This window comes from Sinohyriopsis cumingii, chromosome 13 (assembly GCF_028554795.1).
Source record: "Sinohyriopsis cumingii isolate HCF-2022 chromosome 13, ASM2855479v2, whole genome shotgun sequence".
NCBI lineage: Eukaryota > Metazoa > Mollusca > Bivalvia > Unionida > Unionidae > Sinohyriopsis > Sinohyriopsis cumingii.
Genome location: NC_142973.1, coordinates 52625843 through 52646417, shown reverse-complemented (window position 1 = coordinate 52646417; position 20575 = coordinate 52625843). Strand labels below are relative to the sequence as shown.

General features: G+C 35.3%; 1 protein-coding gene across 1 annotated transcript in view; it reads left to right on the top strand.

Annotated features, from left to right (window-relative positions):
• The window catches only part of LOC149785560 (uncharacterized), a 189200-nt gene that overhangs the window by 96352 nt on the left and 72273 nt on the right, over nucleotides 1-20575 (top strand). The window contains exons 38-42 of the mRNA XM_089979356.1: nucleotides 1879-2020; nucleotides 8289-8392; nucleotides 9272-9478; nucleotides 9911-10085; nucleotides 10679-10953. Of these exons, the coding sequence (XP_089835482.1) occupies nucleotides 1879-2020; nucleotides 8289-8392; nucleotides 9272-9478; nucleotides 9911-10085; nucleotides 10679-10953 (903 nt within the window). The remainder of the gene's footprint in view (nucleotides 1-1878; nucleotides 2021-8288; nucleotides 8393-9271; nucleotides 9479-9910; nucleotides 10086-10678; nucleotides 10954-20575) is intronic.

Genomic DNA, 20575 nt, shown 5'->3' with positions numbered 1-20575 from the left:
ATGACTCAGCAAAATGTGTTGCGGGAGAATATTAAAGATCAAAGGCTTTGCTTATACATCAAATAATGGACATTGTTTTTTGACCCAATTCAAACTTCAGACATTTTTATATATATTTAATTTGCATTGTTTGTTTTTTAGGTGGGTTTTTTAATACATTTTCATCTTATGCTATGGATAATTTTATTTTGGACTTGACTTTGTCCAAAATCAAGTTCATTTTCTACCTGACCAAAATCATTGATTTGGGTTTTGTAGTTGTGATCCAACAAGAGACTGTTGGCACATCACTACTACATGCGCCACAACAGACACATCAACAGACCGCTCCGGTGGCCTAGTGGTTAGAGCGTCCGCCTCGGATGCGGGAGGTAGTGGGTTCGATCCCCAGCCGAGTCGTACCAAAGACTTACAAAAATGGTACTAACAGCTACCTCGCTTGCACTCAGCATTAAGAGGTTAGTGTTAGGACTGGTCGGCCCGGTGTCAGGATAATGTGACTGGGTGGGACATCATGCTACATGTCTGCGGCATGATGCCCCAGTGCTAGACATCACTATAAACTGCCACATTGCAGACATCGTAGCGATATGACTGAAAAATTGTTAAAGCTACGTTGAAAATCAAAATCACAAATCACAAAATCAGACACATCAACACTTCCAGCATTGGATTTAATTTGGATTTTCAATCTTTAATCATTAGGACATATGTCTATTTTTTTCTAGGACTTTTTTATGATTTAATTTGCAAGTTCCTTTTTTAAATTTGTACTTTGTATTATAGGGTAATAAATTTTTTGTTGAATTTTACAAAGCTTGTTGCTTCTCATTCTTTTCTATTACATGTTTTGAAGACAATAGAGACATAATATTTAGATAATATAAAGACAACATTTTATTTGTGGAGTTTGTCTCATGACTAATTATCTGTATTGGAGGACCCAATACAAATGAATTTCCTAAATTATCAAAAGAGATTGTAAAAGAAGACAGTTTATATTATTAAAGTAAATAGCTAAGACCATTACAGAGACACTTATAAAACTAGTACTGCATGAACTAAATAATATTGTAATAGATAATATTGTTAATACATTGAAAACAAAGTGAAAGATATTAATCTCTTTGCATTCGTTGAAATTAGCCAAACATTCATTCAAAGCCTCACTATGATTTGATGATTGACATAATTATTACCTATGATCACAAGCAAATGATGTATGTATTTTTGGAGTAGCATTTTATGTCACCTCAGCACAGTAGTGGCTATATGGTACCAACTAAAATTAATGTTACAAAAAGTGAAAACGAATTGCTCATAAACTTTTGGACGATAAATCCTTCCATATTAATGTAAACATGCAGTATTATGTAACTAGGCAGCAAACAGAAGAGAATACTTTTTTCCAGATTGTTTGAGAACATAATGTTTCTGTAATATATGGGATGTTAATAAATGATCATGGAAGAGTAGTGAGGCTTTTTAATTGGATACATTTGCTGCATACTAAACACCAAAAGAATACTGGATGAAACAGAGAAATCAAAAGAACATTTATAAATAAGTGTATAAATGACAAGAGTTATAGATAGAAAGAACATTCAAATACAAAAAGGCTGAAGCAGAACTACTTGCTGAAATTAATTTCTTTTGAAAAATAATGAAATATAGATAACAGTTGCATGTAGTAAGTAATATCAGAATAGATGCTTAGAAAAAGAATATCTTTCTTTTGCTCCATATTATCTTTGTGCATTTTCCAGTTAGAGAAAAATGTGTTGACATTAATAAAAATAATTAACCTTTGCTTCTATCAAACATAATGTGGAAGTCTGTGGAACTAAAGTTGATTATGAGAACCTTACATTTTTACAGATTGATGGAGGTAGTGCCACAGAAGAAGAGAAAACAAAATTGTTCAATGTATTTGGTGTGACAAATGTTGGTACTAATACCCTGTATAGATTCTCTAACATCCTCTTGAAACAAGGGGCAACCTATTTTGCCTGGGTAATGGGTAAGTCAAATTTATTATGTGGTAACATTGCTCTAACATGTGGTAACATTGCTTTAACATAAAGGGGCCCTGAGTGGCTGAATGGTCTAAAGTGCTCACCGTTCCAGATCACTGCCATCTCACCTCTGTCTGCGTTTGTTTGAGTCCAAGGCTTGGCTAGCGTGGGTACGTGGGAAAGCCTGCCAGTAGCTTCTCATGGGTCGATGGTTCTTCCCTGGGTTTTCCAGGGTTCTTCCTCCACCAGTTATACTGGCCACCATATATAGCCTATCTTGTGCTGAAAAATGGCATTAAAACCTAGAACAACAACAGCAACAACAAATGCTCTAACATATTCATGAAACAAGGCACAACCTATTTTGCCAGGGTAATGGGTTAAGTCAAATTAATTCAGTGATAGGATTGCTATAACATCCATCTGGAACAAGCAACCTATTTTGCCTGGGTAATAGGTAAGTCAAATTAATTCAGTGATAACATTGCTATAACATCCATGTGGAACAAGGGCAACCTATTTTGCCTGGGTAATGGGTAAATCAGATTGGTTATGTGATAACATTGCTATAACATCCTCCTGGAACAAGGGGCAACCTATTTTGCCTGGGTAATGGGCAAGTCAGATTAATTCAGTGATAACATTGCTATAACATCCATCTGGAACAAGGGCAACCTATTTTGCCTGGGTAATGGGTAAATCAAATTAATTCAGTGATAGCATTGCTACCATATCTTATTGAAATGAGCACATTGCATGAGAATATTACTTTCTTACATAATATATACTTCCATGTAATTGTCCATTTAATTTACTTGTTACATAAACAGTGTCTCTTTGCACAACCATACATGGTTTAATGATAGATGTTTATGGAAATCAACCTTATATACATGCCATATTTTCAGGCAGTGTTGAGAGGTTTTTGAGGCTCAAAAAGTGCGTTTTGAGATCCCAAAGGGGCTTAGCATTCATGACACCTAAAAAATGTCATCAAAATGAGAATAAACTATATTTTCATTTCATGCTTTAGAAAATGAGTGGAAATATCAAACCTGAATATGATGCCAATATCACCTGTAGCTGTTTTCTCTGAAGCATGTAATATTCTTACAAACAAATCATGATAGACTTAGGATTGTCAAATAATATCACCACACAATTATGTGCCTATGGTGACAGCCCCATAGACATTAAATACACACTACACTAAGTTACTTTCTTTAAAATCCAGTGCATATTGGAATTTAGACTTAATTACATGCAGAATTTGCTACTTTTTATTATTTCAGTATATGGTTTAAAAGTAATGCAAGTGGCATTCATGTTCATCTTTGCACTCATTGGCGATTGGATGGTGCTATTGTTCAAGTTCCCATAAGATCTTGCTGAATTTTTCTTAGCTTGGAGAATGTCCTATTAGCATCACGTTGTATGAGGGAGTGTCAAACATGCAATGGCAATTTGAGTCAGGTTATCAAATCATAGTTTTCCTGAAGTAAAATGGCAGTTTGCTATTTCTGCCCAGAATAGGTTCAGATATGTTATTTCACTTTCAAATTGTGGCAGCTCCTGAAGTGGTGTAACTACTGTATGTAGTCTTCAGTTTCCTCCAGCAAAGAAGCTTGTTTGCCCTCTTCAAGTGCTTCAAACCTAACAGCCAGTCCTGCAACTGAAAGATGTCATTGAGAAAGCTACAGTGATCTTCTCAAAGAAGCAGCTTAATTGATTTAATTTCGGGGTGAGGGGCACTACAAGACCACCTAAGTAAGGGTTTTTACGTAATCTCTTTATCAGTGAAAATTAACTGTGTAAACATAAATGTGTGTATATTATTGCCCTTAATTTTATTTATTTCATGGCTATAATTATACCAAAAAGCCTGAGGTAATTAAAAGTTGGTAGTTGAACAAGATTAAAATAATGAATAATAATAAAGAATACCAACCTGAATGTTGCAGTCAACATGGCAAATATATTTTGACTTGTCCTGATGTTACATATAGGCAGTTCAAAAAACTTAGCACAAACTTTTTCTTAACAGCATGGTCATACACCCTGATTAAAATAGTGAAGGTCTTTTCACCTCCTTTGTCATTAGATTTGTGAATCGGGAATGAAAATTTGTTATTTTGGGGGGAACTCTGTTTCTTGTGTGTCCATTGTTGGTGCAATTGCATTAGGAATGATATTTGCTGTTCTTTTCATGTATGGTCATATATGCTTGTAGTTCACTGTTCCTAACAATACAACTTAAAATGATACAACTCCCCCTCATTAAATCATGCCTGGATAACTCAGTAATCCAATTCTATATTGTGGAGTCAGGTGTGGTTTTTATGTATTTGTTGAACTTTAAGAAAGTTCAAATCAAAACTTGTAATAAAAACTTTGATATATATAGCTCATTTTATCATCAAACACAGCATTTAATGCCCCAAAATCTGATTCAGCAACACAAAATTCTCATTTTTTAATAATAAAAATCATAGATTTGTGACGTTTTCTATACCACAAACATTTTTTACAATGTAAATAACAATATTTGATAATCTTTTGATCCTTAAAAATATCAGTAATGCCCACTGGTGACAGCACTTTAAGAAATAAATACCAATTAAATAAGTTTTGTCACATGAAATTCATGTTCTATCTCCAAATTCAAATTCATTTAAATATCATAAATGCTATACGCCTTTTATATTCAGACGTGCAAAGTCTCAGTCTACTATCACAGCTATATCCATGACTGTTGCTAATAATTTAATTTTGTGCCAACTGCATTTTGTTCTCCAATTTGCAGAAGTGTTTGATGTATTGTTACATTCTATAGATAGACCTGCATTGTATCACCATGTTAATAAAGAGGTGGAATAATAAAACATGACATTATGGAGAAGGAGTTCCAAAGTTTTAGTGAACTTAGAATTCCCAAATTGTCATTTATAGGTTTCCTCAAAAATGAGCAGCTATTTCACTATTACTTGCAATGAAATCACAACATCAGTATATTATGGATAGTACAATATTTTTGTAAAAGGTATTTGCAGCTGATGTTTCATGAATTAAATGTCCCTAGTTTTGCAAACACACAAATTTTGTTTTGTTGTGAATCAACAACAACACTCAAATATATCCACATTCACATGCAAAAGCAGTGATGTAATACATAATGTTTTTGGAGTACACATGTGTATCATGTCAAAATTTCTTGAAGTAATGTTTATACTGACTTTTATTGTTGGTTATCTTGAAAGTTAATGTAATTTTTATACAGAAGAACAAACAATAACATTAGAAAAAGCATTTGATTGATAATTATTCCTAATTTGATTGTAGGACAAGTATTAAAGCATTTACAGCCACCACCACCCCATCTTTTAATTGTCAAGGTCCAGACAGGATGGTATCTCCCATCTTGGTCATTTAAGCCCTCGCTTATATTGCAGTCTGTGTTTTTAAATCCTGTTGTGCATGAGTTATCAAAGGAGAGGTTTATTGTGTTTATTACTATATGCGTAAAGTGTTCCAGTATCAAGCATTTACTTTAAGTTAAATTACAAAATATTAAATCATGGAGTATTTTGCAGATATTTTTAAAATAAAATTGAACCAGAAGAGAATGGCTACAGTATTTGTAGAGAAAAGTTTGATAGAAAATAGCATGCATGATATATATGAGGAGCAGTATATTTTTTTTGCCCAAGAAATATGCCTGTTGTAAGTTTAGGTGCCATATCACACAAGAGGCCCATTTAAAAACTACTTTCAGCTCAAAACAAAACCACCGCTGAAGTAAAACATCATTGCTCGTTAGGTCATGCATTTTTAATTATACTTTAAACATCCATAATCACTCTGGTTAGCTCTACTGATCACATACCAGAAGACCTTATGAGATGGCATTTTATTAGTCCATTAGCATGAGTTATCACTAATCCTCCTAACCTACTTGGAGGATTGTCCCCAAAACTTAAAGACACGCATATTTATCCCAATGTCTAGTAGGTCCTAAATGAATATGGTGCTGATGAGATTCTTTCAGGGATTTACGTTGCTGCTGTTCTTGAAGAGATGGTCATATCAACTTCGGGTTTTCACAAAAACATCTTATGTCTAGTTCATCCAAAATGAAAATGGTGCCTCTAAATATTTCAGTACTGTCACCATCATGGTTGTGATGTTTAGTTGGCTGTAAGTGATAACATCACTGACCTGACACCCAGTATGGCAGCCCTTTTGAAAATATTGTTATCACTACTGCTTCAGAAAAAATGGCTGTATCGATGTTCAAGTTCAATTAAAGACATGTATGTTGTTGGCCATAAATAAAAATGTGCCAATCTGACAGTGAATATTTAAATATCATCTTGAAAATCTTGCTGTTATTACTGCTCCTGGATGGATTGTCATGTTAACTTGGAGTTTATACTATCAGACTTCCTATCATATCTTAGCTGAACTGAGATGAAAATTGCACCAATCTGTTACAAAATTCAGCTGAATTGGTGACCATCATGACAATTTTGCTATCCTTGTATCGACATGGAGATTTCAGTAAAAGATGTCTTATGGTATCTAGTTTGCTATAAATAGAAATATTGCCAATGAAATAAACATCTTGAACATGTTGTTATCATTATTTCTTCTTTATGAATTGTGTGGTCAACTTGGAGTTTTACTAAAAGACTTATTTCACCTTTGCTGAAAATGGTACTCATCTGACATCTAATATGCCAACATGGCAGTAATATCCTGAAAATTCTAAACAGTTGGCTATAACATGATGGTCTTTTCACTAAATGTTTAGCTTAAATACAAATTATTTTTACTTGACAGTCAGTATGGCCACTATAGAAATCATCACTTTCACTCTTCTTCTGCTAATGGTTAGCCATAGGGTTTTCACCAAAAGACTTCTTATAGTATCTAGTTGCTCCTAAATGAATACAGTGCTGATCCAATTTGATGACTATGGTGGCAAGCATAAAAATATGTTTTATGGCCATTTCTCCTGAGTGGATTGTCTTAGTGAAATGAAGATATCACAGAAAGATTTCATTAGATGTGTAGTTGGTCCTAAGTAGAAACAGTGACAATCAGACCTCCAAGGTGGTTGACATTATAGCCATCTTGAAAATCCATTTTTCCTGACCGATGGTCATACAGAAATGAGGTCTAAACTACAGGACAATCACATTTCTTCATAATAAAATCAGAAACAATATAAATGTTCCCTGTTTTATGCATCAGCATGATACAGAAAAGCATGCAATATTTTATGAATAAAAACAATATGGACAAGAGATTTAAAGTTTATTTAGCTAAGTCCCTCAGCCTATTAAATTTGTAGGTTTCTAACTTGCTCTCTTCTGTATCTTCTTGGACAGTGACTTTGGAATATGCCAGAAATTGGGGGAGTTTCCATTACATGAGACAAAAATAAGATAATAAACAAATATAGTTTTATTTTCTAATTGATAAATTGATATATTATTGTAAATTGACATTATGTCTACCAAGCATGAAATGAAGAAATACTTAACCAGTTATCTGCCATCTAAACATCTTGACATTGAACTGTGAATCGCAGATAACTTGTTTATTGGATAGATGTATTACACTGAATGAAATGAATGAGTTCCTCCATCACGAGTATGAAAAAATAAAACTATAGTCTTAGTGATATGATTATCATATTATTTCTTTAAAGTCTTTCAAGTCACCCTAGCAATGGGTAGAGGAAGTACATTGGAGAGGGTTTACTCCAGTGACTGCAAAACAGATGCATAATCTCAGCATTGATATCATGTCCTGTGCTATCAAAATTTCTTGATTATTGTAAAGCAAAATCAGTGATAGAAAATCATATGGACTGCCTAAATGTTAATAGGTACGCTGTTATTGTACCAAATTCTTTAGGCTGAGTAAGCTACAGCTCATAGTTTATGCCCAAATATTTGAAACATTAACTACTTGCTTTCCTTCAATTATCATGGTTGAAAGAACTTTGTTTAATGTGTTTTATATCAAGACAAATTAGGTAAACAGATAGAGTTTTGGAGTTTTCAGTGCATAGTTACTGACAGTGTGAAACATTTCATGTAGTTTACGTGGTCTCAAAATGACCAAATTCTGTAATGACAGACTTACTGTTGCTGCTTGAATAAGCACACTAGAGCCAGAAAGAAACTATCTTGGAAACTCAAAAGTAGACCGAAAACTATGTTGACATCAGAGACCTTTGAAAATCATCTTTTTAAATTCTTACAGGTGCTGACAAAGCAGGAGAATGTAACATGACAGTCCATCGAGTTACAATTGATGTTACGCCTCCAACAATGGGCAAGATTCGATCAGGACCCTACTATGATATGGTAGTGTATCAGATAAAATATCTCTATCAAAAACTTGTCATCCATACATAATGATAATAATAATAATAATAATGAGGACTTTGTATAGCACCTAATCTTTAGAAACTCTAAGCGCTTTAAAACATAGAAGAAGTAAGATTAAGCTTTAAATCAGCTAAGACAGATATTCAAGTCAAACAATGAATGGAAATCTTTCCTACTAAACAAGCTGTTTTAGGTTTCAAGGCATACTGTTTATGTTAAAAATGAAATGATTGGTTATGTATATTAACAGTCTTGCAGAATACAGTAAAACCTGTCTTGAGAGACCATCTATTTTGAGAAACCAGGATCTCCATGCACTGATTTATTGATTATATAGCTTTATGACCTGTTCTGAAAGATCACATGTCTTGAGAGACTAATATTTTTTGGCAGAAGGGGTGATCTTTCAAGACAGGTTCTACAGTATTTATAATCGAGTAAAAAATATAACTTTACAGGCCTAAAATGGTATATCTTTTTTTTCTTATCCAAAATATTAGTCATGTACATTAAAGACATACTGTATAAAATGTTCCATGATATTTAACAAAGCAAAATTAAGTTGTATATTTTACCAAATCACATTGGTAATTTCTTAGTACATACAACTGTGCAATTATTAATTCGCTATAATCTCCTTTATCTGACTTAAGTTATAATTTCACAAGCTTTTGCCATTCTTCTTTATATGGAAGACATAAAAGCACTTTCAAGGATGTGAATTTATTAAATCTAAAATTTAGTCTGTATGAAGGTATGAGTTATTTATCATCAAGCTAGCCTCAGGTAATAATATACAACTGCAGTAATAAATTAGTACCATACCATGGGTATAAGTCTTCTCTGATATTTCAGCCTGTGTCCTACACAATGAGCAACAGCAGTATCCATGCATATTGGCAGGGATTTGATGATATGGAATCATCCATAGACCATTATGAAATTTCTCTATGGCAGAACTCGACCTGTGACAGACAAACATCAACACAGAATCTTCTCATTCCCGAAATAAAGCTGTCTTCTAACTATACAGATTATGCTTTTGTTGAGCTGAATCTCGTGGTATGTATGAGTTGAATTATTTGTTATAGTGATTCGAATTGTTAAAATGATGAACTCAGACTAATTCATGCTCAATTTAAATTTTGTCCTTTTTACAATTTAAAAAACTGGTAGTGTATATGTCTTGCAACTTATTAAAAGCTGTCAAATTTGCAATGTCAGTGTTATCTACACTCCATATTAGATTTGGCAATATTCAGTGTTAATAGAATTCTACTTGATGAATAAGTACATAGTAGTAAGTTTTGTTGTACTTTAGTTATCTTGGACTCAACACGTTGTTTTATGATCACACATGCTGTTGTAATTATCTCATTATAATGAAATCTGTGTATGATTAAAGTACATTGATTGGCTATGTTTTAAAGCAGTTTTTATAGGAATACATTGACTGAACAATGGTAACAATGTTGATTTTTGTCGTTACATTAGCACTCAGTACCTTATATCATCAAACTGAATGTTCTGAATAAAGCCGGCTTGTCCATCAGCGTAATCACAACACCAATATTGTATGATAGCTCAGAACCCAGACCAGGAAATGTTGGAGAGGGAGCAGACTTCATGAAAGATGTCGTTTGGTGGGGGTCAGACATGGAAGTTAATGGTAAGGTCAGAAGTGATTAAAAGCAAGAAAAGCACAATGCATGTAGATATAATTGTTCATTAATATCCATCAGACATGCATACAACATATCACTTGAGACAGGTTAAAGTTAAATATAAAGAGAAAAAAGGTAAAAATGTGGCTATTTAATTTGTCAAATAATGGTACAGTGTGACCCTGCTATAGCATGCTCTGTTATAACACGAATTTGGATATAACACGGTCATGGCATTGCTCCCGAAAGTTCATGTACATGTATTTTCTCCTACAAAAAAGAAATATTTTTTCTTCTTAAAAGTATGAAGAAAAAAAGTAAAATGTTTATTATTATTTTGGGGAAAAGATTACAATTGTGGCATGTCTCCTGAAGCTTTTTTTGTATTTTTATGATTTATCTGTCTTATTTACTTAACATATATATCAGCCTATTTGATGCACTGATTTTTAATTCACACAGTAATTACATCAATACATGCATGCTTATGACACAGAGGTAAATGTTAATGTATAATGGTTTAGAAACTCTCAATTTCGTGTTCTGATTAATTATGTATCTACTTAAATTTCATCAGCTATTTTCAACTTTTCCACAGGTACACTGTTACAACTGCAAAATCCCAATGGTCCTTCCTGTCCAAGCAGACACACATCCTTCAAAGACAAAATGACTTGGAAAGCTCTAAATCTATATGGATTCAGGGACAAGAGTGGAACAGATTGGAACATAGTGTACAGAGAGGCCAATATTCTCATCAATAACCTCACTGATGAAATGACAATCAAACTAGCCAGAGACACTAAGTCTGAACACATGTTTTCTGGTGGTTACTTTATATCAGCTGATATGGAGAATGGTGGGAATTATGAGGTAAATATGTGTAGGGTAGATAAACGTGAAGAAAAGTGAGAAAAAAATTCAATTGATTCTTGTGCCTTTTTGCAGAAAGCTTAGTTGATTTTTCTCTAATGTCCCTTTCTGTTCCTAATAAATCAGTATTTGAAACAAATTCATAATCTTAAGATGAAATTTATTTTGTATAACACATTTTAGCATGAACTATTTTTGACGTCCTTTAAAATCTGCTGTATTAAAATGGTCTCTGTGAGAGAAAAACACTTCTAGATTGTTAAATAGGTGACAAGAACATTTAATCTAAAACGTCTGGCATCTTTCTAGTCTGTGAACTATGAACTGTAAGAAGATTTAATCTAAATGAAAGTCTTGGATCTTTCTAGTTTTTTAACTATGAACTGTCAGAAGAAGGCTACCCTATTTAAGAGGAGGGCATTATATAGCTTTAATTTTGGAAATTCGTTATCTTACATATTTATAATTTAAATTTTAATCAGCATCCTATATAACCAGTATTGTGCTGACATGCTAGTGAACATTATACAAACATACAAGTTGCTTTCAGATTTTGGGCTGGATTGCAAAGCAGTTTCTGTTTATGGGTTGATAATGTTTGTCATGAAGTCCATCTGTTTGGGGAAAGATGGTAGCTCACTGGTTAGCATATTGGCCTCACACACAAGAGGTTATGGGTTCAATTGTTAGGTCATCTGCCTAGGTGTATATCTGTGTATGGCACATTATTCTAATTGCTTCAGTACTGTGGTTTAATATTCCAGTATTCTAATTGCCTTAGCAGTACCCGTTGATATGCCAGTATTATAATTGCCTCAGTACTATGAGTTGATATGCCAGTATTCTAATTGCCTCAGTCCTGTTGGTTGATATGCACATTTTTCTAATTGGCTCAGTAGTATGGATTGATATGGCAGAATTCTAAAGGTCTCCATACTATGGGTTGATATGACAGTATTCAAATTGCCTCAGTACTACGAGTTGATATGCCATTATTCTTATTGCCTTAGTACAGTCAGATGATATGCCATTAGTCTAATTGCCTCAGTACTATAGGTTGATGTTCAGATTATTTCTAATTGCTCAATACTATGGGTTGATATGCACATATTCTAATTGCCTCAATACTGTAGTTTGATATGTCAGTATTCTAATTGCTTCAGTACTATGAGTTGATATGCCATTATTCTAATTGCCACAGTACTGTAGTTTGATATGTCAGTATTCTAAATGCTTCAGTACTATGAGTTGATATGCCATTATTCTAATTGCCTCAGTAATGTTGGTTGATATGCCATTATTCTAATTGCCTCAGTAATATGAGTTGATATGCACATTATTCTAAATAGCTCATTACCATAGGTTGATATGGCAGTATGCTAATTGTCTCAGTACTATGAGTTGATATGCACATTATTCTAAATAGCTCAGTACTATAGGTTGATATGGCAGTATGCTAATTGCTTCAGTACTATGAGTTGATATGCCAGTATTCTAATTGCTTCAGTACTATAGGTTGAGATGCACATTATTCTATTTGCTTAATTACTGTGGGTTGATATGCCATTATTCTAAATGTCTCAGTATTATGGGTTGATATACACATTATTCTGCAGGCCTCAGTACTATGGGTTATTAGGCCATTATTCTAATGACCTCAGTACTATGGGTTAATATGCCATTATTCTAAATGTCTCAGTATTTGGGTTGATATGCACATTATTCTGCAGGCCTCAGTACTATGGTTTTTTATGCCATTATTCTAATGACCTCAGTACTATGGGTTAATATGCCATTATTCTAATGACCTCAGTACTATGGGTTAATATGCCATTATTCTAAATGTCTCAGTATTATGGGTTGATATGCACAATATTCTGCAGGCCTCAGTACTATGGGTTTTTATGCCATTATTCTAATGACCTCGGTACTATGGGTTGTTATGCCATTATTCTAATGACCTCGGTACTGTGGGTTTTTATGCCATTGTTCTAATGACCTCAGTACTATGGGTTAATATGCCATTATTCTAATGACCTTAGTACTATGGGTTGTTATGCCAGTATTCTAATGACCTCAGTACTATGGGTTAATATGCCATTATTCTCCAGGCCTCAGTACTATGGGTTGTTATGCCATTATTTTAATGACCTTAGTACTATGGGTTGTTATGCCATTATTCTATTGACCTCAGTACTATGGGTTGTTATGCCATTATTCTAATGACCTCAGTACTATGGGTTGTTATGCCATTATTCTAATGACATCAGTACTATGGGTTAATATGCCATTATTCTAATGACCTCAGTACTATGGGTTGTTATGCCATTATTCTAATGACCTCAGTACTATGGGTTGTTATGCCATTATTCTAATGACCACAGTACTATGGGTTAATATGCCATTATTCTAATGACCTCAGTACTATGGGTTGTTATGCCATTATTCTAATGACCTCAGTACTATGGGTTAATATGCCATTATTCTAATGACCTCAGTACTATGGGTTAGTATGGCATTATTCTAATGACCTCATTACTATGGGTTTTTATGCCATTATTCTAATGACCTCAGTACTATGGGTTAATATGCCATTATTCTAATGACCTAAGTACTATGGGTTAATATGCCATTATTCTAATGACCTCAGTACTATGAGTTGATTTGCCATTTTTCTAATTGTCTCAGTATTATGGGTTGTTATGCCATTATTCGAATGACCTCAGTACTATGGGTTAATATGCCATTATTCTAATGACCTAAGTATATGGGTTAATATGCCATTATTCTAATTGTCTCAGTATTATGGGTTGATATGCACATTATTCTGCAGGCCTCAGTACTATGGGTTGTTATGCCATTATTCTAATGACCTCAGTACTATGGGTTAATATGCCATTATTCTAATTGTGCAGTATTATGGGTTAATATGCCTTTAAATAGTCATAGAATAGTGTTTGTACACTCGTCATTCCATCTGGCATCAGCACTGAGATTGGGGTTTGCATTTGGCTAATTTTCGCAGACCCTATTGCTTGTAACATAACATGACTTGTAAGTAAACGTTACATATGGATGTTCTACAGACGTAAGTGAAATTTAGGTGAATTTTACCTCACATTTAATGGTTTATACATTTGTCTGTTTCTTTATGTTAATTTCATTCTTGCCAGTTTACGGTTTATGGTATTCTCTCAGATAATTTTGGTTCAAACCTCCAGGTTCAACAGAAACAGAAATCAATGGAGATTAATACCCATTCATAAGAAATGCATTTTACAGTATTAATTGTTTACTATCTAGCTTTACTGCCACTGTATATCATGTTGTGGGTACAGACACTGACAGTTTTAAAATTTTATTCCAAATCTTTTTCCATCTCGATAGTATTATTGACTTCCCTGTATTAGTTAGCAGTATGACATTGCTATGGCTTTTCCAGCAGTGTGTAACTTTAAAATTGCCTAAATCCTTGCACCATTTTCTAATGAAATATTCCAGGACACCGTCAATTTTATAAAATCAGATTATATCCTGAACTCTTGGTTGAGAACTATACATGTTGTTTTTTTTTAAAATTGACGTGCTATTGTGTGAACACTGCAACAACAAAAATAACAGACTGAATTGTAATCATCAAGAGTACCTCAAACAGCTTTGTGGCATAAATTAATTTAAGATTCATTTGATCATATGTTTTGGTTATATGAGTGGTCTCACAATGACCAAATACTAACATTTCAAACATGTTGAGAATATCCCAACTTGTTGTTATTGTAGGGTTTAATGCCATTTTTCAGCACACGATAGGCTATACATGGCGGCCAGTATTAATGGTGGAGGAAGAACCCAGGAAAAACCCCGGAAAGAACCACCGACCCACGAGAAGCTACTGGCAGGCTTTCTCACATACCCATATTGGCCAAATCTGAGACTCGAACCCACGCAGCCAGAGGTGAGATGGCAGTGATCCGTAACGGAGAGCGCTTTAAACCACTCGGCCACCCCCCAACTTGTGTTGATAGCATTGTTTATATTGATTGGATGTGCTAATATAATACAGATTGCACTTATGTCAGGATCAGTGCACCAACAGATTCTAACAACATGATTTAAGTTTTATTGTTACACATTAAATAATTTCTTTATGCATTTTTAGTCATTTGTTAGCATCAAATATGCAAATGCTCTTCCTGTCAAGAGCTCTGATGTCAGATTGTTAATTGTTTATGTGTTTGTATTTAGGTAATTTTCTCAGACTGATTGATTGATTGATTGTTTGTTTTTTAACGGCGCATCAGCACTTTTAGGCTATTTAGCGCCAAACAAAGTGTTATTTGTATAATCTTTTAAAACTTATAAAAGGTCCTATATCAACCAGCGATATAAAAGAACAAATGGTTGAAATTAAAAACGGTAAGATGGTAACGGTGCAAAATAAAGCTTCCCGATCAACGGGAGATGTAAAAAAGATGAATAGGTATTAAAATGGGACGGTATATATATTGCATAAAACTGCACAAGGTGATAGCATAAAAGTCAGAGTTTAGAGTAAATATTTACGGCTTTCAAGAACTCTATAATACGAGTGATGTTTATATTATCAAAAAGTTCTTTCATGTCATGCACAATGTAATAACGATCGCGCGTAGGTTGTAGGTCAAAGCACTCTATCATAAAGTGCTTGACAGTGAATGGTTCATTGCAAGAAACGCACTCTGGTGGGTCTTCACCTTTTAGTATGTGGGTGTGGGTGATATAAGTATGACCAATTCGGATTCTTGCAATGACTACCTCCTCCCTACGAATGGTTCTGTAGGAAGGAGTCCATTCTCCTAGAGTTGGCTTGATTGCATGAAGTTTGTTATTTACAGCATCATTCCATGATGCCTGCCACTTCTGACGTAAGAACTTTCTGATACAAGGTTTAAAATCAGTATATGGTATTTTAAAATCAGATGGTTCTTGAGAAAGGGCCATTTTAGCAGCGCGATCTGCTTTTTCGTTACCTTTAATACCATTGTGGCTAGGTAACCAACAGTATATTATATTGTGGGAGACACTCAGCTCGGTATTTTTGACGAGTATGTTTTTCAATAATGGGTTCTCCAGTTTTCTATTGTGTAGTGACTGGAGTACTGATAGCGAGTCAGAGAAGATGATACAGTTTAAAATACGGTTCTTTTCTATATGTTGCAGAGCAAGGTCTATTGCTCTGATTTCGGCTGTAAAAATTGATGCTCCATTTGGTAAGCGAACTTGCGTTGTGTGATTTCCACAAACAAAGGCTGCAGCAGCTTTTCCCTCATCCTTTGATCCATCAGTGTAAATTCTGGTGTAGTTTTTAAATTCGGTGAGGAGTTCATGGTAAGAGTTGTGGAAGATAGAAGGGTTTGTTTCGGATTTTTTTCCATCGTGTAGCGTAAAACGTACTTTTGGTTGTTTAATTAGCCAGGGTGGTGTTTCGGAGATGGATGTTTTCTGAATTTTTGAAAGATCTATATTTGCAGTGTCAAGGCTGGATGATATTCTAATGCCAAAGGAAGGTATGGCGTTTGGTTTATTTTCGTATAAAGTTTTGTATTTGGGTTGAAAAACAGCCGAAAAAGCAGGATTCAGAGGGTTTGATTTTAATTTGAGAGCATACTGTGCGGAAAGCATTTCTCTACGATGCGATAACGGTGGTTCATTCGCCTCAGCTAGAAGGCTTTCACACGGGGATGTTTTAAATGCTCCCAGAGCCAGTCTTATTCCCTGATGATGAATTGGATCAAGCATTTTAAGATACGATTTTCTGGCAGAACCATACACAACGCAACCATAGTCTAGTTTGGAGCGAATAAATGTTCTGTATAAATTTAGGATGACTTTTCTATCAGCACCCCAATCAGTGTGCGCTACTACTTTAAGTAGGTTAAGTGCTTTTAAGCATTTAGCTTTTAAGTTCTTTAGGTGTGGAATAAAGGTCAGTTTTCTGTCAAAGATTATACCTAAAAATTTGGTTTCCTCAACAACTGGAATAGGTGTTCCATCCAGTGTGAGGTTCGGTTCATCGTGATGTTTTCGTAACTGACAGAAATGCATGCATACCGTTTTTGATTTCGAGAATTTGAAACCGTTTGCATTGGCCCAATTTTGAATTTTGTTTATATTTTGCTGCAGTTGTCTTTCAATTGTATGCATGTGCTTTGACCGATAACATATTAGAAAATCATCAACGTATAACGAACAATCCACACCAGGAGTCAAACACTTGGTGATGCTATTAATTTTGATGTTAAAGAGCGTCACAGATAAAATACTGCCCTGGGGCACACCCATCTCTTGCTCGTGCAGATCTGAGAGGGTAGAGCCCACTCGTACTTTGAATTCTCTGTCGGAGAGAAAGTTGGATATGAAAGAGGGCAGACGGCCTTTTAGACCTAGATCGTTCAGGTCATTTAGTATCCCGTACTTCCATGTCGTGTCATAGGCCTTTTCTAAATCAAAGAAAACCGCTACTAAATGTTCTTTCTTAATAAATGCATCACGAATGAATGTTTCTAGTCTAACCAGATGATCATTGGTGCTCTGGCCATATCGAAAACCACTTTGGAAAGGAGATATTAAATTGTTAGTTTCCAAATACCAGACAAGCCGAGAATTGATCATTCATTCCATTGTTTTGCACACACAGCTTGTGAGTGCAATTGGTCGATAGCTGTTGGGGTCTTCGCTATCTTTACCGGGTTTGGGGACTGGTATTACAGTTGCTTCTTTCCAGATTTTTGGCACATTACCAGTAATCCATAAATCATTGAAGAGTTTCAAAAGAGATGTTAATGATGATTCTGGAAGGTGTTTCAGAAACTGGTAATGTATCTCGTCAGGCCCAGCGGATGTATCATGGGCCTTATCTAAAGCCTCCCTAAGCTCCGATAGTGAGAACAATTGATTATAACTTTCTGAGTTGTTGGTTGTGAATTTTAAACGTGACTTTTCTTTTTGAGTTTTAAGTTTTTGGAAGGCTTCTGAATAATTAGATGATGAGGAATTTTTCGAGAAATTGTCAGCAAGAATATTTGCAATGTCACGTTTTGAACTAAAGTTGTTATTGTTCAGTGTCAGATGTCGGAGAGGGTTTTGCTTTCTCTTTCCGTTTATTTTGCGTATAGTGTCCCAAACTTTTTTAACAGAGGAACGAGAGTTTAAAGAAGAAACATACTTCTTCCATGATGCTCTTTTACTTTCTTTGATTATGCGGCGAGCTTTGGCCCGGGCAATGCGATATGTATTTAAGTTTTCGGGCGTCGGTTGATTATTACATTTCCTTAATGCTTCTCGGCGTAGTTTAATGGCTTCCTTACATTCCTTAGTGACCCAAGGTTTTTGGGTTCTTTTACAATATGGCGAGGACTTGGGAACGGATTCTTCTGCAATCTCTATTAAAATAGATGTAAAATGCTGAATGGTATCGTCAACATTGAAAACTGTATCCTCATTCAGCCTAGTTTTACAGAGTGTTTCAAACTTGGCCCAGTTGGCCTTCTTTAAATTCCATTGTGGAATTACTTCATCGACTGTAGAGTTAAGATTTACAAGAAAGATTGGGAAGTGATCGCTGCTGTGAAGGTCATCAGCGACCTTCCATTCATAGTCCAAAAGCAGAGAAGGAGAACAAATTGTCAAATCGATGCATGTGTATGTACCCGTGCCTGGGTGTAAATATGTAGGTGTTTTGGTATTATATAGACACAGATCATGTCTAGAAATAAAGTCTTCAACTTTGTGACCTCTGTCACTTATATGATTTGATCCCCATAAAATGTTATGGGCATTAAAATCCCCGAGTAAAACAAAGGGTGCGGGAAGCTGTTGAACAAGATTGTCGAGTTCGTTTGGTACTAGGTTAGTGTTTGGTGGTAAATAAATAGAGCAAAATGTAATCACTCGATGTAGAGTGACGCTTACAGCAATGGCTTGTAAATTGGTGTTTAAATGAATGAAGCTATGAGGAGCTCTGTTGTTCACAATAACAGAAACTCCTCCTGATGCCCTATCAACATTTGGAGAGCAGGTGTTAAACAGGGAGTAGTTTTTAAATGTGATATTGTCCGTATATTTCAAGAATGTTTCTTGAAGGCATAGTACCGCAGGATCATGTTCGTTTAAAAGCAGGAGAATATCATTGTAATTTGCTTTAAGTCCTCGACAATTCCATTGTATGATAGTGTTTTTCATTATAAATTTAAATTAAAGATTGTGGAGCTAGGTTAGACCTTTCGCAGAGGGAATTTGTTTGGTTATTTCTCTGGAAGAAGTACGGGGGTGAATTTTTTGTTTGTAGGTCTGGAGTTCCCTTGGGCGCATGGAGCAGATTCTTCTGCATCCATGCTCTTGATGTCTCCAAACCTGTTATAAAGTTTGATGGGGTCATCTGACCCCTTTTGTTGCCTGTTTCCGTGAGATTTTTTACTCTTTGGTGATTTAGGTTGTTGGGTATTATTAAATGTAGTCTGAGTAGATGCCGTGTTTTTCTGTGCTTGGTAATGGGGGGTGTTTGAATTTGGTGTTGAATCGGGTGCTTCTGTTTGTGTTTGAGCGTCCTTCGTTGTTTTAGGATTGCTCTTCACTACAGTGGAGAAGGATCGGCCAGGATGGGCTGTTTTTGCCTGTACAATTTTTCTGGCTTCTGGATAGGGAATATTATTTGTGTATTTTACCCTTTGAATTTCCTTCTCCTGTTTCCAGGTATCGCAATCCTTGGAATTTGCGTGGTGCTCTTTTCCACAGTTGACACAATGCGGAGTTGCTCTACAATCAGATTCCTGATGAGCATTGTCTCCGCATCGGCCACATATTCGGCTCTTGGAGCAGCGGTCTTCGTGATGGCCGTATTTTTGACACTTATAACACCGAAGGGGGTTGGGAATGTAAATCTCTACCTTTACTTGCAAAAAGCCAACTTTTACCACTTTGGGTACAGTTGGCCTGTTGAAGGTGAGTACAATGGTGTTGGTGTCCTGCAGATTGTTATTACGTTTAATACGTATTCGTCGGACAGCAGTGACACCTTCATCTTTCATGCCTTCGATGATGTCAGCGTCGGTGACTCCAGTCAAGTCACGGCAGCGAATCACGCCTTTGGACGTATTCAGTGTGGTGTGAGCGAATGAGGTTACTGGGATATCAAAGAACGTTTTCATTTTCCTGATATTGTCTGATTGACCTCGTCGCTCACACTCAATAAGAAGACAACCCGATTTCAACTTTTTAACACTTTTAGGTGTGCCAATCGATCCTGTGATAGTCTTTTCGATGACAAATGGAGATAGTGCGGCAAGCGGTTTCGTGGCATCTTTTGACTGTATGACCATGAAGCGTGGAAATGACTCCACACTACATGGTTCATCGTCAGACTCTGATAAGGGTTTCGATCTTTTATTTTGATTTTTTTTGGAATTATCCATGATGGCTAGATTAAAAATTCAGCACCCGTGCTCCCCACCCACCAAGGAGCCCAACAAGGGGACACTTTTCAAGTGCCAGGGATACACAAATGCCATACTCAGTTGATAAAATTACCTTTGATTGACCTTGAAGTTGCCAGTTTCTAAGGTCGGTAAAATTACCCCCCGATTGA